Genomic DNA, 26,134 nt, shown 5'->3' on the forward strand with positions numbered 1-26,134 from the left:
CTAACTCTAGAGGCTTGCCTGTTCTGCACATACACAAATCGAATCATATACTATTCTATAGTATGGTATATACTATACTATCATATACTAGAATCATATACTATCATAACAGAAATCATATGGCATTTTCTGTTGGACTTCCCTCATCTAGCAAAACTAGGGGCGCCTGGTGGCTCAGTGGTTGAGCGTCTGCCTTCGGCTCAGGTTGTGATCCCAGGGTCCTGGGATCAAGTTCTGCATCAGGCTCCCCGCAGGGAACCTGCTTCTCCCTCTGCCCATGTCTCTGCCTCTCTCTCTCTCTCTGTCTCTCATGATAGATAAATAAAATCTTTAAAAATAAATAAATAAAAATAAAATAAAATGGGGATAATCCTGTCGACCTGTTGTTCCATAGGCATTCAGATAGGGTCAGCCGTTAATTCAGTGACAGCCCTGGTGTGACCATGTCAAAAATAAGACATGATCTTTGTCCTCAGGTTGTTCTCATCCACAGAAGAGACAGACAAGTAAACAGAACTAATATTAGCAGGGGCATGTACCTGTCAATACCGTATAAAATCTTGAGGACTAGATAGATGCCAGTGATTTTTTTTTTTTTAATAATTCACAATGCTTCTTTTCTCCTGCTTCTCAAAGGAAACAGCTGAAAAGACCAAGAAAATGAGCACCAAAGAGATCTAAAGAGGAGGCACCTGGGAAGGTGCCTGGGAAGGTGTCCAGAGTCTGGCACCTTCTCTTCCACTTCAGCGCTGAGTCCAATATATGCAAGTGTCTGCTACAATCGCCAAATCACCAGTATTTGTTTGTATAGCAATGAGTTTTTATTTTGTCTATTTGTTTTGCAATAAAGGAAATGGGGGCGGCCAGCTAGGAGGAGAAGGGCCATAGCCTTCATTTCTAGGAGTGCTTTGAGAGCAACTGTAAATGGTGCTCAGGGGCTGGAGACAAGGATACTGCATCAGGGTTGGGAGAGGAGCGGACCCAGATCTGAACCACAGTCTGCCACAGCTATAAACATGCTGCGGATAGTGCAAGCAATGCCAGAGAGAACTCTGCAGGCTGCCCCAGAGGTGGGGTTTGGGAAGCTCAGGGGAGAGGAACGCATTCTGCGTCCAGCCCTTCCTGTTGCCATCAGCATAATAGACCTCCAGCATCTGTGCTTCTCATGGCCCCAACCACTGCTTCTAGATACATCCTTCTAGTTATCTGGTGTCCCTTAAACTTGGAGTTTCTGGGAGGGTGCACACAAATGATGCAGATACTTGTATACTTTGAGTCCCTTAGAGACCTAACCAAATTTTTGAAATACTTTTTACCAAAGGTGCTATTTTTCTGTAAAATTGTTTTTTGGCAAGTTGACTTCATTCTTCAATTATTATCATTATATTATTGTTGTTTTTTTATTATTTTATTTTCTTGACTAGAAATTAAGCTTTTGTAATTATTTTTCAGTAGTCCTACCATTTCAGAGATGGGAGAGTCTGGGGTTCTTTCTGGTGCAGGGACCGCTATAACCCAGACTCCTCCCACCTTCCAACATATTAGATGCAGCCCGGAGTTTTGTCCCCCTGGCTTCCAGTGTATCAGCAGTCTGCCAGCGGGTGCCTCAGACAGAAGCCAGGGGAATACAAAGCGTCTCAGTCTCCGTACAAACCTTTTAAGGTCCAAAAAGCTAATTTGTTTCCATTTATTCTAATAAGTTCATGCAAATCAGTATTCCAAAGGATGGAGACAAGTGCAGCCAAGCAGAGCTCGGATTTGTGTGCCTATTAATATGCTCTTTGATCCACCACTAACTAGGAGAGTGACTTTGGCCCTGTCTTTTCCTGTTTCTGGGCCTCTGTTTTCCTCATTGAGCAAGTAGGAATGCATTAACTTATCACTTTGATAAATTATAAATTCTGTGGTTCTGATCATTGGTCCAGAAGAGTACAGGTTCCTATGATTTTCCTTCTTCTTAGGATAAATGAAACCTTACTATTACAACAAAAGGGTCAGATGGCCAAAACCAAGATGACCAAATCTGACCTCAGTCTGGATGGCTGCCTGGGCTGTGCTGCGATGTACAGCCCTCTCGGGTAAAGTCTGTCCAGGAAGAGAATGGGAAGGAGAACCACTCCCAACTTTGCCTTCACTTCTGTGCTCCATCTTTAACTTTCTTGGAAACAGAAATAGCTTTACCCTTTCAAGATGAGGATAAAAGATGGTTTCACATTTTAAGAGGAGGGAAAAATGGAAATTGAGTGTTCAAACTGTGACTGGGGAGAAGTCCATCATTCCTGTCTTTTGGACTCTGAGTATTAACCCCACTATTTACCATGTTTAAGATGCATTTGGAACAACTAAGATTAAAAACTGGACACAAGATCTCATTTTCAGGAGGCAGATTACAGACCATGAGGGGGAAATTACATAGATTGCACTGCACAGGCAACTCTGAGAAAGTTGTGCTCAACTTTCCCTCTAAACAAGTTTCCTTGTTCTCCTTCAAAAGGAGAATGTTCCATTTTGTTTAGAATTCTGAGCTTTTGTATACATTCCATTTAAAAGCTCTCTTCAAGCCCCACTTGTGCATTCTGAAATGTACCTCCCTGTCCGGTTGCCTTGGAGAACTCCCAGCAGCACACCTTGACTGAGTTTTGCCGGCTCTTGGACCCTGAGAGAGAGAGGGTGGGAATACCAGTTTGTTTAAAGCAAGAAGCCAAAGTGTCTCCTCACCAGTTACATTTAGGACAGTGGTCGCCATCTAAGACCGCCCTACCCTGCAATATGGATTTCCCTAGAGCGATCTGCATTCTCCTGTAAGCAGGGACGCTATTGTCTGCACCACAGAATCACACAATCTGATGACCATTCATGGAAAGCTGCTAAATAGCCTAGTTTGGGGAGTCTTGCATAGAGCTTTGCATGGAGCAAATAGGATTAAATCAGGTTCAGTTCCTCCAGCTCTCTATAAACACAGGGCTTAGACTGCAAGCTTCCTTGGGCTTTCTCAGTGTGTGTATATGATTTTACTAACATATTACAGCGCCTGTTAGGATTCAGTGTTCATGGAAACCTCACATGCCATGACTCTGGACTCCATCACTGTTTTTGGAAAGCAGGGCTCCTCCACCTGCTAGTAAGCCCATGTGGACAAATCTGAATGTCTTTCCTTTACACTTGTCTTTAAATAATCAAATTTCAAGAAGCAATTTGAACATGTTTCTGTTGCCTATGTGTTTGTGAAATGTATTTGTATTAGTAGGCTTCCATATTGCATTTAACTTGTTTTTGTAACTCCTGATTCTTTTCTTTCTCCCCCCTCCCCTTTTTTTGGATACTATTGATAAATAAAGAAATTAAAATAGTCATTGTATTGTTTTCCTCCCCCCCCCCATTAAGACCAAATAAAGTTGTTGTGACAATATTAACCATTTACCTTATAAGAGTGGATTTGGCCTTCAGTAGCCTTAAGAGTGGCCTGAAGAGTTTCTCCTGATAAAATCTGGGAATTTAATCTGCAGCTGGGAGGGCAAGCTTACTCAGGGACTAATAGAACAAGTTTATTTAGAAGAATCCTTAGTGGTGGAGCCGGAAAAGGAAGTGATGAGAAGTCAGGAAGCATTCCTGTATTGGGAAGAGGTTAAACTAAATGGCCCCGAAAGCCCCCAAGGTCTTAAGAGTGAAATGACACCAGGTGAGGCAGGCTGCAGGTAAAACTGAGAAGCCAAGTGGCCCAGGGAGCCAGGCTCTGACTGGACAGCCTTGATGGCTCTCACCTGATGCATAACCCGTAAGGGTAAACACGTCTAAATGAACTCTATTGCTGGTTAAAACGCCCTGTTCATCTTGAAGACACATGACCAATGCTTGCTTTCCACCTCCCTGTTCAAGTCTGACACCCCCAAGAATTCTATCTTCCAAAAGAGCTCATTCCGATTGAGGAGGTTTAAGCTTTCTTCATTTTAGTCCTACGTGGAGAAGTCTTGCTGTTCTGGAATTAGAGCCAGATCACCTTGATTGGATTGGGGGTATTACTCAAATGCTAATCAAATATTAAAAGGCAACCCCTGGTTATGTTAGTGCTTATAGATTACTGGGCTCATAATCAATTTGATTCTTCAAATTTTTATTCTCAGAAGGGAACTTTAAACCCAATTTGAAGAGTACCTTGTCCACAACCACTTTTAAATTCCGGCTGACCTCTCCCAATCTTCTACCATGCTCTGGGACATTGCTAGTACAGTATGTATGTGTTAGGAAGTGAAAATGAATTAAAAATAGCCTGGGGAAAAAAAAAATAGCCTGGGGACGCGCGGATGGCTCAGTGGTTGGGCATCTGCTTCGGCTCAGGGCGTGATCCCAGAGTTCTGGGATTGAGCCCGCATCAGGCTCTCTGTGAGGGGCCTGCTTCTCCCTCTGCCTATGTCTCTGCCTATGTCCCTGCCTTCTCTCTGTTTCTTTCATGGATAAATAAATAACATCTTTTAAAAAAATAGCCTGAAAGAAGCTTCAGGTGGCAAGTTTCTTGTAATCAAAATGTAGTATTATGATTTGTGTAAATTAATAGAAATTACTTTGATAAGCTTTAGTTTTGGAGTACCTATATCAAGTTCCCATCAGTCCTCTTAAATTATCTCTGAAATAAGGGGAAGGAGGAAGGAAAGAAAAAGAATGAGTAAGTGAGTAGCTCCAAGCAGATGCCATCAGAGCCCTGAAGTAAATGGGATGGGTGTGTGACGTGAAGACAGGAAACCAGGGCTACTGCTGCTGGGGGCAGTGCCATGATGTAACAGGAGGCATCATGCTACTGCCCTAATGAAAGACTCTTCCTTTCAACAGAAGCTAATTTTTAAAAACTATTTAACACATTTCTTACTGAAAAAGTAATATATGCACATGGTAAAAAAGAATTGTGTCAAATACAATTAAAAGATCCATCCTCGGGATCCCTGTGTGGCGCAGCGGTTTGGCGCCTGCCTTTGGCCCAGGGCGCGATCCTGGAGACCCGGGATCGAATCCCATATCAGGCTCCCGGTGCATGGAGCCTGCTTCTCCCTCCGCCTGTGTCTCTGCCTCTCTCTCTCTCTGTGACTATCATAAATAAATAAAAAAATAAAAATAAAATAAAATCTTTATAAAAAAAAAAAAAAAAAAGATCCATCCTCAAAAAAAAAAAAAAAAAGATCCATCCTCTTAAAAGATGTGTACATTTGTAAGTTTACTTATAATTATCAATTGTCCTTCAAAGAAATTGTACCCATTTACATTTGCACCAAAAATACATACACTGATGTCTGTTTACCTACATTTTTGGAACCACGTGTCTTTCAACTTTGGGTCTCCTATAATGGAAAAATGATAATCCACTGTTGCTTTATTTTAAACTTATTTTCTTACTCCCTTTGTGAGATTAAGCATCTTTCTTTCTTTCTTTTCTTTCTTTCTTTCTTCCTTTTTTTTTTTTTTTTGCCATTTGACAATCCCTTTACTTAGGCAATTAATCAATGATCTTGACTCTGCAGGACATTCCTTCTCAGATCCCCAAATTCAAATTCCTTCCTTCTTCTCCATCAAAAATTATCTCCTGCCCCATTTTTTTCTCAACCTTGTATCTAAAAGTTTTTTTAATAATAAATTTATTTTTATTGGTGTTCAATTTACCAACATACAGAATAAGACCCAGTGCTCATCCCGTCAAGTGCCCCCCTCAGTGCCCGTCACGCATTCACCCCCACCCCCCGCCCTCCTCCTCTTCCACCACCCCTAGTTCGTTTCCCAGAGTTAGGAGTCTTTATGTTCTGTCTCCCTTCCTGATATTTCCCACACATTTCTTCTCCCTTCCCTTTTATTCCCTTTCACTATTATTTATATTCCCCAAATGAATGAGAACATACACTGTTTGTCCTTCTCCGATTGACTTACTTCACTCAGCATAATACCTTCCAGTTCCATCCACGTGGAAGCAAATGGTGGGTATTTGTCGTTTCTAATGGGTGAGTAATATTCCATTGTATACATAAATCACATCTTCTTTATCCATTCATCTTTCGATGGACACCGAGGCTCCTTCCACAGTTTGGCTATTGTGGACATTGCTGCTATAAACATCGGGGTGCAGGTGTCCTGGTAAGCATCTTTCTATGAATTACTGGTTCTTGTCCTCTTCCTTCATACCCTTAATTCCTTTTCCTATTGATTGTTGGTCTTTTTCTAATTGGTTTGTAATAGTTCTTCATATATTGCTATTTTCTCTGTTCACAAGGGTGGTAAGACCTAGGAATAGTAGCTTGAATAGAAGGCTATTTCAGGAATGAGAAATATGGTTGTTTGAATTAAGATAATAGGCCATGGGGATTAGTAGAAAATTCATATGGGAGTTAAAGAACAGGAAACAGTCAAGAATGGCTCCAAGTTTCCAGCTTGGACAAATTGGTAGATAGTCATGCCATTTCCTGAGATTGGTAAGGAACAGGAGAAGGTGCTTGGTTGGGGTAGGAAAGAAGGAATGGAAAATGATGAATTAGGTTTTGCACAGGTTGAATCTGAATTGCCTAAGACATCCAAATAGAGATACCTTGTGAACAGGTGGGCAGTTTCTGGAAGAGCTCTGGCCTGGAGGTGCAAATCCGGGAATAGACAGTGTAGAGATAGTATTCCTTTGTGTAGACAACACAGTCTACATGTGTAATGTGTAAGTGAGGGAAAAAATGTTGAGTTGTGTAGGCAACACAGTCTACATGGAAAATTTGTGAGGGAAAAAATGTTGAGTTGGGAGGATCCACCATAGAGAAAGAGAACTCTTCACAAAACTTTGGGTTTGTATATTTCTTCTGCTTCCTCATGGCATCATTAACAAAAAGTATACACAGAAGAAAGGCATAATGGGCTGGATTCATATATGAGATTCACATACACAGCATGTAGACAATTCAGATGGGAAATGATGCTGTGGATTCTTTGGAGAGGACAAAACTGAGAAGGAACCACCATACATGTATGAAATAAAGTAGTATAACTTTGCTGGAGAACAGGCTATATGAATGTAGGAGAAAAAAACAAGAAATGCACCTAATGGTTATTACTGGCATATACAGGTCTTATCTGACCTGCTGTGGTCAGATATGAAACACCCAGAAACTGGACAATAATTAGGGCCTGTAAAAAAGAATGTATTGTCAAGAAAATAAGAGACAAGATTGTTAATGGTAAAAATACAATATTTAAACGAGAAATTTGTATAAAACTATCAAAAAAGATGAAACATACTTGAAAGGAAATTTTTGCCTTCAAAAGAAAAGAGACTTTATCCTTCTAGTTCCTAGCCCAGTTTTAAATCATACAAGTCAACAGAATTTGTCCTTTTCCAAGGAGTAGGGACCACTCAAAACAAAAAGTCTGTTCCAAAATTCTTCCACTGGATTCCACAGTTAAAGCTGGTCACCAGTAATATTATATTCTCACATACTCTTTGTCTTTCATAAATGCCAGTCATCTCTAGTCTCATGTCTCAACTTCTTTCTAATCAACCTATACCCAAACAATGTTCTTGTGATTAATACCTTATTGAGAGACAATATGTTTAACAACCAGGTTTCTGGGTTTAAATCCTGGCTCTGACTGACCAGGCCCTTTACACTTCTGGAAGTGATTGAACCTTTCCCTGTCTGGTTTCTCTTTAAAGTAACATCATAATAGTATTTAACTCATTCTTTTTCTTTTCTTGAGGATTCAATGAGCATATAATTCAATGAGTATACAATTTTTTTTTGAATAGTCCCTGGCACAAAGTCCCTACCAATTATTTTCCACTTATTATATATTCTTATAAATTCTCATGATGACCCTGTAAAAATATATTTTACAGATAAGGAACATGCAGTTCATAAAATTTCAGGAACTTTTCTAAGACCACACAGCTAGCAAGGAGCAGAGTCAGAATTCAAACCTGGGTCCCTCTCATATTCATTTTACCTTCCTGCAATGTTTCCCTTTATTTTAAAAACTATTATATAACTGCTGAGTACATATAAGTAATTCATAAGTTCCTGCATTTAGTTCTAATAACTGTCTACACAATCTCTCACTTTTTAAAAAATTTAAATTCAATTAGCCAATATATCGTATATCATTAGTTTCAGATGTAGAGTTAAGTTATCCATCAGTTGCATTATTGTTGTCGTTTTAACAATATATGGGTGAAGTTCAGGCCAGGCCTCTGAAATTCCCTGAAATGTGATCCCCAGTCCAACTTGGTCTCCCCAGAGATGAGACATCCAAGAGGCATGCCCATCATTGTGGGTTCCCTACAACCTCTAGCACACATCTCAAAGCGTTGGCCTGGGGAAAACTTACCTTCAGAATGCAGATCACAATCTACTTGGTTGTGCCTTCCTGTGACATTCTACACAGAGGTTTGAGAAGCAGTATGTATCTTATCTCCACTGAAATTACTTTATCACCTGAATCTGCTGATCCAAAAAAATGGGTTGTGAGCCAATTAAAATCTCTGGTTCTTTTTTTTTTTTTTTTAATCTCTGGTTTTTAGACAGTTTTCTGTGATGGCTTTTCTCTTATATGCTTTTTTCCCCCCTCTTATAACCTAATCTTGATCCCTCCAAGGCCCAGGACAGATACCATCCTCTACCCTCTACCACTTCCAAAAGGAACAGAAAGGGAGAATCTGTGCAAAAAGCATAAAGAAGGGAGAGACTGGAAGGTGAGACTTAGGAATAATAAAGCTTAAATCAACTGGGAAAGTTAGTAAAGTTGAAGAGTTACTCTTTCTTTGACTTTCCAAGATTTCCGTAGCCTTTGTCCAATAATGCCCAGAGATGGATTTTACAAATATAATGATCCCATCCATAATCAGCTTTAGGAAGATGTCCCTTGTCCAGGCCCTCCTCTGTATTAGCAAAGTGGCCATGTACTATCATTACCACAAAGGAAAAAGTGGCCAGGAGGAAACCTGCTTTGCCCTGTACTTTCCAATAAATTGTCCCTGAAATACCACATCAATAAAACATACACAACACAGATAGTTCGTCAGGCTTTTAATTGTCTTTTATTTTGCAGTTAAGATTTTTAAATGCTACTCAGAGCATTTAACATGTGAGAGACATAAATTCAAATGAAAGCAAATCTTATAACGAAAACAGAATTAGAGATAAAGAAACAAGACTTTGACATATAGGCCTTTGAGAGACAAAATAGGGGAGCTCTATAGTTTCAGTCTTTCCTCTGATGACACGTCTTATAGTCCTTTCACGTGGTACTGGTTTTTTTCTAACATCCTTCACACACTTGACGTAAGTGAATTCCTTCTCATATGGCTTCTACATCATTCTCTCTCCCTCCTCTCTAAACACATCTAGCTTATAACTAGCTTATAATCTCATCTCATTAGACTTTTCTGTTCACTACCCTTCCATGTACAGTCTTCTACTGCTCTCCACCATGATTCCTTGATTTTAGCTGCTGGCCCTGCCATGCTGTCCAACATTACTTCTGTCATAATTCTTGGTGTCACTATCTCATGTATGATCAACTCACTGACCATCTTTGGACCTGGACCTTCTTTCCTCCAAGGAACTTGTTTTCCTTTTCATCTTACCCACCTTCTCCATGGTTAGAGTTTAGATTTTGTCATTAGCAATAACCACAATCACTCTCTTATCTCAATTTCAAGCACTGAAACTCTCCACTACTTTCTACCCCTCCTGCTCACTATCTCTAGTACCCGACTCTAAAAATTTTTTGGCAGCCATTAGGACCTTGAACCCAACGATCCTACTGCTTTCTCACTGTCTCTTCCTCTGCTTTACAACCTTTCCCTTTTCTAACCCAGCTTAGATCCTATGACTAAGTATATCATCACTTGCTAGCACATATCTGTCTTCCTTTGTCATACTTGCAAGGCAAAACCCCAACGTCTGGTTAACCCCATTTTCCTTCCATTCTGTGCCCACACACAAGCAACTGAGTGTGGCTGGAGAAAAACACACAACCACACTAAGTACTATCACTTTCAATTTACTACCACAAACCTCAAAAGTACCTTCAGTGCTGCCCAGGAAGCCAGTTATGTTTCTTTATTCACACCTCCTCTTCTAGATGACGATTTCATTCTTTCTCCTCAAACCTCCAATACCATCATCCTCAGCCTCACATCCAGCGATGATTTGCCTCCTGTTTCATTAAGAAAATTAGAAACAACAGATGAGAATTTCCCGCTACCCCCGCTAGTGGGGTAGAAGCTCCCACTACCATTCACTTTTCTCACCACACAGTCTGCCTTACCCCTTTTACATAATCTTACCTGGGCAAACCCTTCTCCCAGTACAAGGACCCTATCCCTCTGCCTACAGAGAGACATTACTCAGTAATTCTTCCCTCCCTCCTACATCAACTCTACCCTCTCCATTTGTTCATTATCAACATACAAATACACTGTTATTCCTCTCATCTAAAAAAAGAAAAAGTGAAACCCTATAACTTTCTCAGTAACACACATTTCTCTGCTGCTCCCCTCTGGAGCAAGGTGTCCTCTGTGTTACTTCTCTAGTGATCTACTAGTCCTCCCCAGCTACCCATGTTCTTTCTTTCAAATAATCTATTCTTAGTCCTCCTCTTGTTGACTTGTGTACAGCTCCTGATACAAGTGATCACTCCTTCATCCCTGAAACATTTCCTTCATCTGGCTTCCAGGTCACAACAGATTCCTAGTTTCCCTTCTACTTTACTATCCTCTCCTTCTCATTTCCCTTTGCTGGTTTCTCTTCATCTCCCTGACATATACGTGTTGGAGGGTTCCAGGGTTTAGTCCCTGGCCTTCTACTCTTTTCTATCTATGACAGCTCCCTTGTAAACTCATCTAGTCTTACAATCTGAAATACCATCTATAGGTTGACAACACTCCATTGTATGTTGCAAGCCTGGACTTCTCTCCTAAACTCCAATTCATATCCGACCATCAATTCAACATGGCCCTTCAATAGTCTGAAATGGGCATCTCTAACTTAACACACCCCAAACCAAATTCCAAACTTCCTGATCAGAATAAATGGTGACTCCACATTCCCAGTTGCAGGGCAAAAACCTCAGACATTGCTCTTTTCCTGCACACCCATCATCTAATCTGTCAGTAAGTCCTACCTGCTCTGCCTTCAAAAATATGTACATACCTCACTCTTCTCACCACTTCCGCTACTACCACCTTGGACAAGTCATCATCTTTTGTTTACCTAGATTATTATAATAATCTTCCAACTGGTCACCCTGCTCTCATCCTTGTCCTTCTTGAATATTTTCTAAAAAGTGGCCAGAAACATACTTTTAAAATATGTCAGGTCATTTTACTCCTTTGTTGAAAACTTTCCTATAGCTTTCCATAGCTTCTCATAGTATGAACAAAAGCAAAACCCTTGCAGTGTCAAAGCACCACACATTCCAGCCTCCTGTTATCTTTCCGATATGATCTCTTACACTCTCCTCATGTTCTCTCCATTCCAACCAATGGCCTCCTTGCTGTTGCTCAAATCCACCAGCCCTTGCCCACCCCAAGGGCTGGCTCCTTCACCTCTTACAAATCCTTGTTAAAATTTAGCCTCTCAGTGAGGCTTTCTTTGGACAGCCTATGGAGAATCACAACCCTTGTTCCCTCCTCCTCCACTCTCCTTTTTCCAATATGCCTTCCCTGCTTTATTTTTCTCTATATGACTCTTCACCATCTGATATACTACATATTTACTTTGTATTGAAATATAATATACATACAGAAAAGTACATGTAAGTGTCCAGCTCAATTAATTTTCATAACCAAATACAACCATGTAACCAGCACTCAGACCAATAAACAGAATATTACCAACACCTCCAGATACTCTCATGCTCTCTCATAGCCACTGTCCCCCTTACACACTCCAAGGGTAAGCAGCATAGATTAATTTTGCCTATTTTTGTATCTCATATGAATGGACTTATACAGTGACATACTACATATTTTAATGATCTCTTTACTTACTGCCTATTTTACCCCACTACTAGCATATAAGCTCCGTAAGGGAAGGAATTTGTTTTGTTTATTGCTGTACACCCAATGCTTAAAAGAGTATCAGGCACAAAGTTATAGTCCAACAAATATTTGATGAATGAATGAAATATTGAATAAATGGAAATGACAGGAGGAGATTTAAGAAGGGCTTAACATCTGTGTGAAATCTTGAAGTATGACTAGAAGTCCATGAGGCAGTCCAAAAAGGAAAGGTGGCCTAAGCATAGGCAGAGTCTCTGCAAGGACTTGGTAGAATGAAAAACTAAAAACAATCTAAAAACCATGATAAGTCAGTCAGCTGAAAGTGATGACAATAGCCACATGTTGAAAACCAGTGAGCTATGAGGGTGGAAAAACAGGCAGGTGCCAGATCTCAAAGGGCTTTATACAAATAAGTCCATGAATGGAGTTAAAAAGGAAGAAGAGTAAAATATAGGGGCCTTCTAGGCATTTCTAGGATACCAAGGCATTTTTAGGTGTTGACATTTAGGGGGACAAAAACAGGGATTTCTTTGAAGTCAGCTTATTAATAACTTTTTCTAGTATCTCAGAAAAGAATCTGTGGCTCCCACTGTAATGGTCAAAAACCTCTATTTCTGAATATATGGAAAGGCTTAATAGTCTGGGGAATAAGTAATTCCTACTTTTTTCCCCTTTAAAGGAAAGGACAACTCAAAATAGAACATTTAAGTCTCTGAGTCTGTTGAATTATCTTTGTTTTACTGGAATGGAGCAAGGAGCCAGGAGATCTGCTTTCCTTACTTGCTGCCTGTGACTTTTAGTTAGGAGATGGCACCCTTTCTCCTGGGGAGAGATAGGCCAGAGATTCTTTAAGTGTCTTCACCATCCTTGAGAGTTGGTGCCCTGTAGGAGTGGTTCTTGAACTCAAAAGTGGGTCAGAATCACCTGGAGGCCTTGTTAAAACACAAATTGTTAAGCCTACCCCCCAGAGTATTTGATTCAACAGGTCTTGGGTGAGGCCTGAAAATCTGCATTTCCAACAAGCTCCCAGATAGTGCCAATGTTGCTGGTCTGCGGTCACTGCTTGAGTACCACCACCCTACCCAATGCTATCCTCCTAAACCAGGTGAGAAGGCCCTCTGCATACTCCTGCTGCACCCAATTTCTCTTCATCGTAACTCCTTTCCTCCTGCAGTGTGCACTCATTTAATCTGTCTTCCCCACTAACCTGTCCACAGCACAAAGGGCAGGAACTACTTCAGTCTTGTTTATCTTCATGGTGCAATGCCAATGTCTGCAACCAACTAAGCATTCTACTAATATTTGTTGAATTAATAGATGATTGGTTCCAACTGGCTTCCCAGAGACACATAACAATAGGATAGGGAGGGGTCTCCAAAGAACATGGTTCCAATTCCCTCTCTTCTGCATTCCAGTGAGGTCTGCATGTTCCATCCCCACCATCTCTAAGCTTCAGCTTCCTCATCTATTAAATATAGGTTTGCCAGATAAAATATAGGACAATCCGCTAAATATGAATTTTAGATAAATAACAACATTCTGGCCATTTGTAGTGATGTTTGTTGTTTATCTAAAATTCAAATTTAACTGGGAATCCTCTATTTTTATTTACTAAATCTGTTAAACCTACTTATATGTCGATAATAATATGACTTACCTCATTTGGGTCCTACAATGATTAAATAAATAAATATATGTAAAATCCTAGAACAGCAACTGAAACCAATTAAGAGTTCTATTTAACTATTCACTACTATTTTTATTGTACCCATAGAATACACACACACACACACACACACACACACATACACACACACACCTGGTTAGAGATTCAATCCTTTTTATCATTAACCTACTCCAGTTTTGAAAAAATGTTAAATGATATTTTAAAATCTTGAAGCTTTAACTTATTACTATGTCATTTTATTATTTCCTCCATAAATATCACGAGCAAGTCAGTATCTATTTTATGAAGATCCTTGAAATAACTAAGGCCAAAATAAAATAATCTCCTAATTTTTTCATCTTAGGGTAAGATTCTAATTATTCGATCTTTTACTATATGAATCTGTTCCTTTTCTCTGAAGCCTAATTCCTCCATATTATATTTTTCTTTATTTAGGAAAATATATATTTATTATTATAAACTCATAGGAAGGAAAAATTATTCTTTCTTCTTACAATCTTGTCTGAATTTTTCATAATCAGTACATATGTAAAGTAAAATAAGTTTATCTTTTTAGTTTCCTCTTCTTGTTTTTGCCTTTTTATACCCAGACAATTATGCCTGATCAGCTTGTTTAAACAGATTTTCATGATTTTTTATTTTTAATTTTGCCCATTATTAGTTAGTGGTTTTATGGCTCTGGAGCAAAGCATAAAGGGCACAATCTATAATCCTATTCTCTTAAAAACAAACATTCTTGACATGATTAACTAATAAAAATAAAAACAAGAACATTTTTAATGACAATAACACCTAACATTTATTGTTAGGTACAATTCCCAGGAATTATGCTAGGAAATCTGACTTTATTAAATATTTTAATCCTCATAAGAAATGCCATAAAAAGATACAATTATTATCAATCTTCAATCTTTTCTGCTCTGGTTGCTGGATGATTGCTCTCCTGAACATTTCTTGCTAAGGTCATGAAAGATCTATAAGCCACTAAGTGAGATAAATATTTTCTTTTATCTAAGCTTTCAATACATGTTGCATTCTCTCCTTCCATGCCTCTGTCCCTCTCCTTTGTCTTCCCTTATTTCCTCTTTTCTCTTCCTCATTTTTTTCTCTTATCTTTCTTCCTTGCAGTAGGATGGGCCTGAGCCATTACACCTTTCAAGAATACAATAATAACAAAATTATACTAATGTTGACTTCACTACTCTTGTGTGTCGCATAGCAGTCTTTTTCTTTCCAAGTTCGTTAGACCTAAGGGCCTCCACATTTCACTTAAAATTTTAAAAAAATTTTTTTCATTTTAAATAAATGGAAAAGTATCACATGGGTCAAAAATTTAATATTATTAAGATGGCAATGCTATCCAAATGGATCTACAGATTCATTGCTATCCCTATCAAAATCCCATCTTGCTTTTGGTCAGAGGTTGACATGCTGATCATAAAATTCATATGGCAAGGCAAGGAATACAGAATAGCCAAAACAATTTTGAAAACAAAGAACAAAGTTACAAAGAAGAAAAGAGACAAAAACCAAACTCAAATACAGAGAACAAACTGGTGGTTGCCAGAGAGGAGGTAGGTGGGAGGATGAGTAAAAAAACAAAACAAAACAAAAAACCCAAAATTGGAAAATTTGCACTTCACATTTTCAAAGCTTATTAAAATGTGATGAAATTAGAACTCAATAACAGAATGAAATTTAGAAAATAAAAAGTACACGTAAATTAAATGACACAATCCCAAATAACCAATAGGTTAAAGAAGAAATCTCAAGGGAAATTTAGAAAATACTTTGAGAAGAATGAGGATGCAAGCATAACATACCAAAATGTATGAGATGTAGCTAAATCAGTGCCCAGAGGGATTTACTATGGTAAATGCACAAATTAAAAAAGAAGAAACAGGGGCACTTGTGGCTCAGTTGGTTAGGCATCAAACTCTTGATTTCTGCCCAGGTTGTAATCTTATGGTCATCAGACTGACCTTGGCATCCAGCTCCATGGTCAGGAGGGAGTTTGCTTGAGATTCTCTCTCTCCTCCCCCTCTCCTCCTCCCCTTGCTCATGTGTGTGCTCTCTCTCTCTCTCTCTCTCTCAAATAAATAATCTTTAAAAAATATATAAAAATAAAAAAGAGGAAATATCTTAAATCAATAACCTAACCTTCAACTTAAGTTAGTAACTTCAACACAGAAGATAAGGGAATACATTTCAACTTATTCCATGAGACCAGTATTATCCTGATACCAAAACCAGACAAAGATCACAAGAAAACTACAGACCAATATCTTTTATAAATATAGGCACAATCTTTAACAAAATACCTGCAAACAGAACCCAGTAGCATCTAAAAAGGATTATATCCATGGTCAAATGTGATATATTCCAGGAATATATTCCAGGAAGGTTAGTTCAATACGCAAAAATCAGTGTAATATACCATATTACCAGAATAAAGGACAAAGATAACACAATCATCTTAATACATACAGGAAAAGCATTTGGCAAAATCCTAAATTCATTCATGATAAAAAAAAAACACTCTGTAAATTGGTAATAGAAGACAACAATCTCAATCTGATAACAGTCCACCTATAAATAATCCACAGCAACCACCACACTTAATAATTAAAGAATGAATGCTTCGTCATTGAGATAAAAAACAAAACAAGAATGTTTACTCTCACATCTATTCAGCACTGTACTGGAGGTTCTAGTCAGGCCACTTACAGGTGCTCAGCCATCACACCATATGGAAGAGGTGAAGGTATAATTCACGTAGGAGAATTATGTTATGTAACATTTTGGGTTTTCGGTGTTAAAATTTGTTTGGTGAATCTGGGATAAGGCCAACGTGTTGTGGGGTGATTTTTTTGTATATATATTTTGCTTGCTTGTTTGAATGAATGGGTAATATAGACAGGTACAGATATAGCAACTTTGGTTCAGAGCAATATTTTCAGCTAAGATGAACTGACATTGCAAATACCTGAATTTCATGATGGATATGAGAAGAGCCTGTGATAATCTGAAAAGAAAAAAACAGAACACCTTCTGTTTTGAAGGTAGAAGAGGACTCTTAAAATTTCATCCCTATAAACAGAGAGTGAGCTTGAAAACAAGTTCATCTAATAAATTCCCTTACCTTAAAAAAAATTTCCTTACCTTCTACTATTAGCTTAATTATACTTTCACCTCTTCTATTTGGTGTGATAGCTGAGCACTTGTAGATAGCCTCATCTGTGAAATCCACATTTCTTAGTAAGAGTGATGGAGTCCCCTCAGAAATTTCAGCCCAATCCACAGAGACTCTTCTCTCATACAAGGAGTTTTGATCCTCTAGTTGCTCTGTGTTATTACAAAACTGGTAAACCAATTTCTACAAAGGAGAAATGGCAGGAGAGGGTAACATCAGTGAAAGGGTGGACCCATAACTCTTCTGTAGACACTGAGGATGTCAAGAAGAAATGAAGCTAGTAAAGTATTTGTAAAGACCAGTGAATGTTGTATCAGATAGGTTTTAATAATAGATAAATAATTCTAGCTATTTCAAGCAGTAAGGAATTTGGTACAGAGAATTAGAGGTCTACAAAGTCACTGGAAGGGTGGAGGAATGAGCCCAAAGTAGGGCACAGGTGAGACTTGTAATGTGTATGTTCAGTCCTTCCTCACATTAAGCTAGGGCTCAGAACAGCACTTCAGAGCTAATTGGCCAGTGGAGCTGCTGTCTCTTTCATATCAGGAAGCCAGTAAATCGGGAAGTCATCACTGCAAATAGACTCCAGAGCCAAACTGCACCTGCTAGGTTCACACTAGCAAAAGAAAGGATGCCACATGTATTATCGCCTTTCTCCCCACTTCAATCAGTTGGTAATTTAATCCTTGAGCAAATGTATCTGATTGGCAGAGTTTTTAGGTCATTCCCAGAATGCAAATCTTGGAAAGGTAGTTTCTTATTCTCTAGTCTCAGAAATCCAGGAAGGCAAATCAGAAAGGCAGAAACAGATTTTTAGTAAATCAGTCTATTCTTCCTGCCACAAGTACCTACTAGTCTGGGCAGAGTTATTATAAGTAGGAGCTGAGAGTTGTGAGGAATATAGCCACACACTCTGTATTATTCATGGAATCATGACATGGAATAGATTCCTGATATGTTAGAGCTGGAAGGAACCTTAGAGATCTTCTGATTCAATCTTTTCAAAAACTGTTTTTTCTCAAGTCCCCCCACTCCCACACTGCCCAGAAGCTGTCACTGACAGCCAGGGGAAGACCAAACTAGTGGGACCTCCACTCCTGCACCAATTCAATCAGAACACTCCCTCTCTAATGTTCTTTATAAATTTGGCTTCCAAGTCAGAATCCTTCCTGTCAAATGTTTTGGCTACTAAAAGACAAAACTGAAACTCAGGAAGCAAAGTTGCTCAGGATCAGAAAGTAAGATAACTAGTAGCACTACAGAAAGAAACGGGACCTCTCAGAGCTTAAAAAAAAAAAAGTTTCAGTCACAGTTATCACACTTTTGAGCCTAGAAGACAATTAACTTCTGATCTGAGTAAGATAGAATAACAAAGCTTAAGCATTATGAAAGTAAGGACTCTAATAAGAAGGCATTTTTTTTTTTTCCTAGAGACACTGTGCAGGGAACAAGCAACAAAGAGGAGGAAGAGCTGGTCAGCCTGAGCCTCAGTGAGGATAGTGTTTGATATAATGTGGTGAGATAAAATAGAAGAAAAAAATTGGTGAAGTGCCAAGCGAAAATCCAAAAAGTAGTTCATAGGCAAGGAAGCTTCCAAGCCATCCGCCCAGCAAAAAGCAGCCAGAGAGATATACAGTTGGGTACATTCCAGCTGAACAATACATAGATGCAATCTGCTCATTCATCAGTTGCAATCATATGTTTCTTGGTGGGGTTGGGCATAGCTTGTCCCCAAAGGGCAGAGACCATATGCTAATCATCTTGTTTCACTAGCACTAGCTCAAGACTTGACACAGTTAAAAAAAAATCCAGTGTGATTTTATGTGTCAATGTGACTGGGTCACAGAATGCCCAGGTATTTAGTCAAACATTACTCTGGGCATGCCTTTGAAGGTATTTTTGGATGAAGTCAATATTTGAATTGGTAAACTAAGCTGATGGCCCTCTCTAACGTGGGTGGCCCTCAACCAATCAGTTGAAACAAAAAGGCTGACCCTCCCTTAAGTAATAGGGAACTCCAGTCTGGCTGTTGAGCTGTACTTCAAACTGGAACATAGGCTCTTTTTGGGTCTTAAGCCTTCAGACTAGGACTGGAAATATACCATCACTTTCCTGGGTCTCCAGCTTGCCCACTGCAGATCTTCGGACTTCTCACCTCCATAATCACATGATCTCTTTATATAGATTTTGTTTATTCTGTTGCTCTGGAGAATTCTAATATATCAGGTGCTACTTATTAAGTGTTTACAATGAGTTAGACAAATCCAAAGTATTTTCCTGAATTTAATCCATTTAATCTTCATACTAATATAGAGGTAGTTACTATTATTATCCCCAATTTACTACTGAGAAAACCAAGGCACAGTGAAGTGAAGTAAGTTGCTAAGGGACACACAGCTAGTAAGTGGTAGAGCTATGATTCAAACCCAGGCAGTTTGGCTCCACAACCCTCCATCTGAACTGTGTTCTTCCATCTGACAGTAGACACTCATCCTAAATGTGATGAATGAATCGACTAACTAAATAAATGAATGAATATAATGGAAAGAAGAAGGCAGAGAGAAACCACCTGCATAACCTTTATAAGGATGGATATGCATATAAAACATGAAATGTTTTCTTGCTCAAATTGTTACGTCTGATGTGGTTACAATCAAGAAGCAGTGGATTATAGTTATTAAAAAATTCCAAGTCTGAAGACTTGTAAATCTAAGTTCTAGTTCTTTTTTTTTTTTTTTTTTTTTTTTTTTTAGTAAGCTCCACAGCCAGCATAGAACCCAACATGGGGCCTGAACTCACACCCCTGAGATCAAGACCTACATTGAGATCAGGAGTCAGATGCTTAACCAACTGAGCCACCCAGGCACCTCCTACATTCTAGTTCTAAGCTCCCCTTACTAGTCATTTAGCAATGGGCAAGTCACTTATTCTCTCTGAGTTACAGTTTACTAATGTATAATTATGATAAAAAATGCCTGCCCTGGGGCTGTTACAAAATACCTTGGGATCTTAGGGGCTGTTTTTTATATGACATGGCTCAGTCATTTTCCAGAGAGACAGAAAGAGTGGACCAGATGGGTGGATGGATACCTTAGTAAGCTGCCCCTCTTCCCAATCTCTTCTAAAAATATATAGCTTACTCATGAGAGGTCCTTGATCCTAGTTTCTCAGGCTATACCCAGGAGGTCTTGCTACAGCTGTACCCCTTCCGGTCCCAAGGGAAAGGGTCTCAGACTCAGGAACCAAAGACTCGTGAAACACAATCTAGTGATGATGTAATTGGTAATACAAAAGCCAATTTCTGACTGATGTGTCTGCAGATGGTGCTACTTGAATCTGAATGACTCTTGTCTATTTCAACCTATGTTATTTCAAGACTATTGTGTCTTTAGCTTCCCAACCCCAAGAACCTGAGGTAAAAGCTCAGTAAACAACTAATAATGTGAGAATACACTTTCAAAACTGTAGAAAGTTACTAAGTGTCTAAAGCACTTTATAGTACCTAGCACACAGTATCAGGCTATCAATATTGCTATAAAATGTTTCTTTCTCACCCACATACACACTCATTCTTTTATCTGGTTGGGTTTTTCCTGGCTATGAGTGGATTGCCTCCCTACACATGCACACAGTAACCAAGCATCAAAAGGAAAGAGCCAATAAAGATAATCTGGATGGAACAGCCTTGCACTAATTCTGAGTCGATCTCTGGAGCTTGACGATGTCTTCAAGCTGCTGTCAGCTTCGAGACTGGGACAACTGCCTCAGGTCCCTGAGAGATGGCCTATGCCTGAAAATTATAAATATGTTTGATCACTTTGTGGAGTAGTTATATTTCAAGTTTTGGGCACATGTGTTTCCATAAAGAAATTTTGCAGATACTTTTGGTTAGTTGAATTACATTAACAGTTTCAACATCTGTACGCTGTTCATCTCAACATTTCTGAAGAATGGAGAACAAAGAATTATAAAAACCCTGTGTTGACTACCCATCCAGATTTTTCAGGACAGGCTTGATTTCAAATATTCTGTGATACTATGCCCTAAATTGACACTTGTCAGAGTCACTTGAAGTGGGGAGGAAAAATCTAGATATTTTTGTTTTGGTTAGAGAAGTTCAAATCACAGGTGTGAATAAGTATAATTATCTAATATGTACTCAAATGGACAAACCAAAGTAGGAGGAGGGGTTCTCATTAAAAAACCAAAAAACAAACAAAAACAATGCTTTACAATTTGTGTCTGTTAGATTTTACCATCTGTTCTTCAACACTACCCATGAAACAAATATAGCATTTTTATTCCCATTAAACAAATGAAAAGACTGAAGTTCAGAGAGATTAAATCATGTTTGCTGTTTTAAAATCTCCAAATCACTATTTTCCTCACTCTTCCCAATGTGTTTCAGAAATACCCACGAATCTTTTTGAAAAGTGACTCAATTGCATCATGAACTAGCAGCAGTATGTTGACAATCACCAAAAAGAAAGACATCCTGTAAGGACAAAAAGAAAGGCAAAAAAAAAAAAAAAATTGTCTCAGCTGAGGAAGCGTATGGGCCAGCATAACCCAGCCACACTGGGTCTGAGGATGGCCTCACAAACACCCACTTGGGCTACATACCTGCCACATACACTGTCAGCAGATAGCACCTCAGCATCCTATGTGGGATGCCCACCAGATCAAGTTCACTCAGGCTGATACTATGCATATTTGTTGGATTTGTTATGTAAACCTGGAACTCTATTTCTGTAATGTGTAAATCTGTCTCTCTAGGTGAGTCACATTTGAATTCATTTGGATCAGAATCAGCCCTGAGATGATATTTGAAGGGTCAGGGACAGCTTCCCATTTGTTGCTGACCTTCTGGATGTTGCTGGGGGAAAGTCAGCAGTGGAGAAGGTATAACAGTAGATATGCAGGTGTGTCTGGGAAGTTACAGACTGATGTTTCCCAAATAGAGAAATTTAATCAAGAGACAGTACTAAACCTGTCTGCCCACCCAGGGCTGCACTTTAATAGGAATGGAATTAATAAGCCTAGGGCAGCTCTGCAAGAGATAGGAGAAAGGGTTCCTGGAACACTAAGTCCCTTTGAGAAGCCCTGACACAAATGTACATCTCCATACAGGTGATGTCAGTCTTACTTACTGGCTAGATACAGTCTCTCTCTCTCTCTCTCCCTGTCTCTCGTCTGATCTCTTGAGATTCTCCTATAGCCCAAGTTCCACCAGTACCATCCCTAAGTCATGGTGCTAACCAAACCCTCCTCATCTGGCACATCCCCCATCACCACCACCCTCACCTGCCCCTCATACCCACTTACTCAAAACTCTGCCCATGTAACATATCCTCCCAAAGTCCTCCCTATTTCCAGTCCATCATTGTCCCTTTATGTTGAACATATTTTTGTCATTGCATAGATCACATTGTATGGCAATTATTTCTGTACATGTTCTTTTGTCCCTTACTATTTCAGAGAAAGAAAGAAAAGTAAGGTTATCATATCCTCTCAGCATACTTTCCTGCCACCTCTTCTTCCTATAATCTATTAAGGAGAAAAAATTCCACCACAGTCCTCCAGGTCAATGGTACACCATACTAATAGCAACTATATATCGAATACCTCTGAATGACAAATTTAATCTTAAAAATAAGCCTATGAGGTAGGTGTTATTATTGTTTCCACTTTACAAGTGAGGAAACTAAAGCATAGGGAGGGCAAATAATTCATCCAAGGTCATATAGAATCAAAACTCTCACCTTAGAGGTTAGCTGACGTCTGTGAATAACACCCAAATTCTGTCCTGACAAATCTTTGCAACTTCACCACCCACTGAGGGTAGGCCTATTACCCAGAGCATCCAGCAAGAGAAGAGGAAGCTTGTCAACTGATGAAGCAGGTGGCAATATGCGCTGGAAGCTGACTATTAACAGATACTGAAAAGTGAGAGAATAAAGGAGCAGCCCTCGCCAGACAACAACCAACTTAACACTTCTGGGGTCAGTGGGACAAATGGAAAGATTCTTTACCGAGCTTATGTATCCTAACCAGGAATACTACTAGTGAATGACAACCACCACTGAATCAGAAAATATCTCCCTGTGGTATATGTAGTAAAATTTTGAAAGACATATCTAAAATTATGCAAAATTTAAAAGGCAATAAGCAGCTAGCAGCTACTAGAGCTATAGTCAACAGAGAGAGATTATAGTCAAATGTCATGGAAAAAAAGTTGTAGGAATGCACTATGCCTTTCAACTCAATAAATTTTCATTATCTATTTCCAAGATATTTTTTTCCCAAGGGATGTTTTTCATCATTACGAAAGACATAAATCTTAAAGCCTTCCCGATGGCCCCACCCCAAAAGTTAGTCTTTGTTCCTCCCTACTTCCACAATACTTTATACTTTTATATAGTACTCCCTCACTTAATAAAGCATATTTTTAGTAATTCTGGTAGTAATACAGATTCATTGTAAAAACACATTTGAAAGCAAAAAACGATGTTATAATCTCTCTTACATCCATCAACCAGATAACCACTATTAGCATTTTGGAATATTTTCTTTCAGTCTTTTAAATGTGTACTTTTTAAGAGAACTCAATTTGTAAATACAATTTAGTGCCCAGCTTAATCTTCCTCAAGACACTGTTTTGTGAGCATTTCTACATCATTAAAAATATTCTTACAACCCCGTCTACTTTTTTATAGTTCTTTGTCTGCATAGCTTATCACCCCTCCTGGACTGTAAGTTCCCTAAGGGCAAGGGTGGGTTCTCTTTGTCTTCCATATGTCCATCATGGTGTTCCATATGTTTGAGGTGCCTCTAAGTAACTTTAACACATTATTAAAATTAAATTGGATCTGGTGTTACAAAATTTACTATATAACAGGAAAGAGAAAGAAAAAAAAAAAAAGAAATTCAAACACTACTAAAGAAGAGTGTTAACTATTCTCCTGAAACAGAGAATTCCAGTATTGTACCATGGTATTGCCATAGGGGTGGTACCCTTTTCATGCCTCATTTATAGAGAGACTATGAGAAGTCTACGAACTAGCTCTATGCAGAAATATACATGTAAAGGAACCAGATATACAGTTGGAATGGATACCTAAATGCTTCAGTCAAGCTGGTCCCTCTGATCAACCAGGTGAAAAGAAATTGAGGAGTCAGCATGTCTTTGAAGGGATAGTCACATGGCAGTCCCCATAGAGAAGGTTCGGTGTTACTGTTGCTACCAAGTTGTTGCAGCAAAAGGTCACTAAAGAGCTCCATGAGACTTAATATCTCTAATAGTTGCATTTGTGAGATAAAAAAGGAAATGTTTGTAAGGCATTATGCATGAAAGACTGAAATTAAAAGAACACTATAATTAATATCCAAGAGTGAGAATCATTCTGCACTCATTTTTTAAAAAAGATTTATTTATTTATTTATTTATTCATTCATTCATTCATTCATTCATGAAAGAGAGAGAGAGAGAGAGAGAGAGGCAGAGACACAGTCAGAGAGAGAGAAGCAGGCTCCATGCTGGGAGCCTGATGTGGGACTCAATCTTGAGATCCCAGGATCACACCTTGGACCAAAGGCAGGTACTCAACCACTGAGCAACCCAGGGATCCCTCATTTTTTTAAAATCACATTTTTGAAAAATAAATGACATGGAAAATGTTCACGATACAATTTTAAGTGAAAAATAAAATACAAAATATATGTTTACATATACGTATGATTTCAACCTTGTAGAAAAAAAAATAAGTGCATGTAGAAAAGGAAGGAAAGACATCAGAATGTTAGCAGTGGTTACTTCTGGATGGCGAGATTATGTGTGATTTTAGTTGTTTCCATTATATATTTCTGAATTTTCTATGGTGACCTTTTATATTTACGTTATGATAAATATGTTGTAATTGGAAAAATAAGGAAATGGACAGATAGAACCTATACCCATAATGTTGTGCAGAAAGTGAAGGTCCAGGAAGGAGAGGAAATGAAATTTAGTCTCTATCCTCTTTCCTTAGGGTTAAGTGTAATTTGTATCTCCATTAACCTTTAAGCTCAACTTCCATAGTGGCCAGCTTTCTACTATGGTGCCCTTCCCTCCTAGCATACGGATTACTGGGTCTGGGTCTGGGTCTGGGTCTGAATTCCGCGGCCCCATCCTTACACTCACTACGCAGCCCTTGCGGACTATACAGCTCACTGTTTGAAGGAACGCTTCTCCTTGTAAGCAGACCTGTTAGAACAAAGCCAAGAAGATAAAGACGGGAACAGGAGGCTTCCTGCTGGGGATGGGTGCCAGAGGCAGCTTCGCCATGGATCCTATACCCCACCTGACCGTATAGGAAGCAGTTCATTCTTCGATTTGGATCTCCAGAACCTCTCAGTTCCTCCAATCACTCTTAATGGCTGAGTAAAGGAGACGCCTATGAAGTTTCAAAATAAACTTAAAACTACATCCATTACCATGAACTGTTGATCGAGGTCTCTTTTTAAGCTCCTACAACATGTAGCATATTTTTTTTACATAGGAAGCTCGGTAAAATAACTATGAAATGGAACACAATGGAGTGAAATAGTTGTGATCAGTTTACATCATCTCTCTAACTCATGCTACAGGGCTTGTGGCTTGATACATATTTGACTTCCACTCTGATGCCGAGGAGGAACATCCTGACGCTAACACTGTACTGAGATACCATGAAAAATACATTGTACTCAGATATAAGGCTCTTTCTACAGGTGCTACCTTCCACAGAATGCCCCAAGCCCGGCAGTCTTTTCAAGTATGTCTACATAAGCTAATAAGAAAATGGAATGTAGAGCTTCCTGAAAGAAAAGCATCAGAGATGATCTCCTTACCTGGTATTCATACCTTTCCCACTATCACCTAGATCAATTTATCATTTCAAGCTTTACTCTTCCTTTATACTATATCATAACAGCACACACCTTAGATTTAGGGGGGCAAAGTCATAATCTTAAATGCTTTCTCCCATTATTCTCCAAAGTGTGGCAATACTTGGCTATTGTAACCATCAGTGCAAAGCTTATCGGCCAAACCAGACCCTTCACCATTTCCCAGACATAGGCTGTAATTTCCTTCTTGTTTTTGTCATTCTTTCTCAAGAAATGCCTTCTTTTCCTCTCCTCCAATTCCATATGCTTAATCCCATTTCTACCAAAAGCTTTCCTAATTGCAGCAACCTGGAAAGGTGTCTTCTCTGAATTT

At 38.9% G+C, this 26,134-nt stretch overlaps 1 protein-coding gene across 1 annotated transcript in view; it reads left to right on the plus strand.

The window, feature by feature from the left end:
* Positions 1–3,353, plus strand: part of FSTL1 (follistatin like 1) — a 52,681-nt gene extending 49,328 nt beyond the window's left edge. The window contains exon 11 of the mRNA XM_041752812.1: positions 637–3,353. Coding sequence (XP_041608746.1) covers positions 637–681 — 45 coding nt within the window. The 3' untranslated portion in view covers positions 682–3,353. The remainder of the gene's footprint in view (positions 1–636) is intronic.
* Positions 3,354–26,134: the final 22,781 nt, after the last annotated feature.

The sequence above is a fragment of the Vulpes lagopus genome, chromosome 1, assembly GCF_018345385.1.
Source record: "Vulpes lagopus strain Blue_001 chromosome 1, ASM1834538v1, whole genome shotgun sequence".
In the NCBI taxonomy this organism is placed as follows: Eukaryota; Metazoa; Chordata; class Mammalia; order Carnivora; family Canidae; genus Vulpes; species Vulpes lagopus.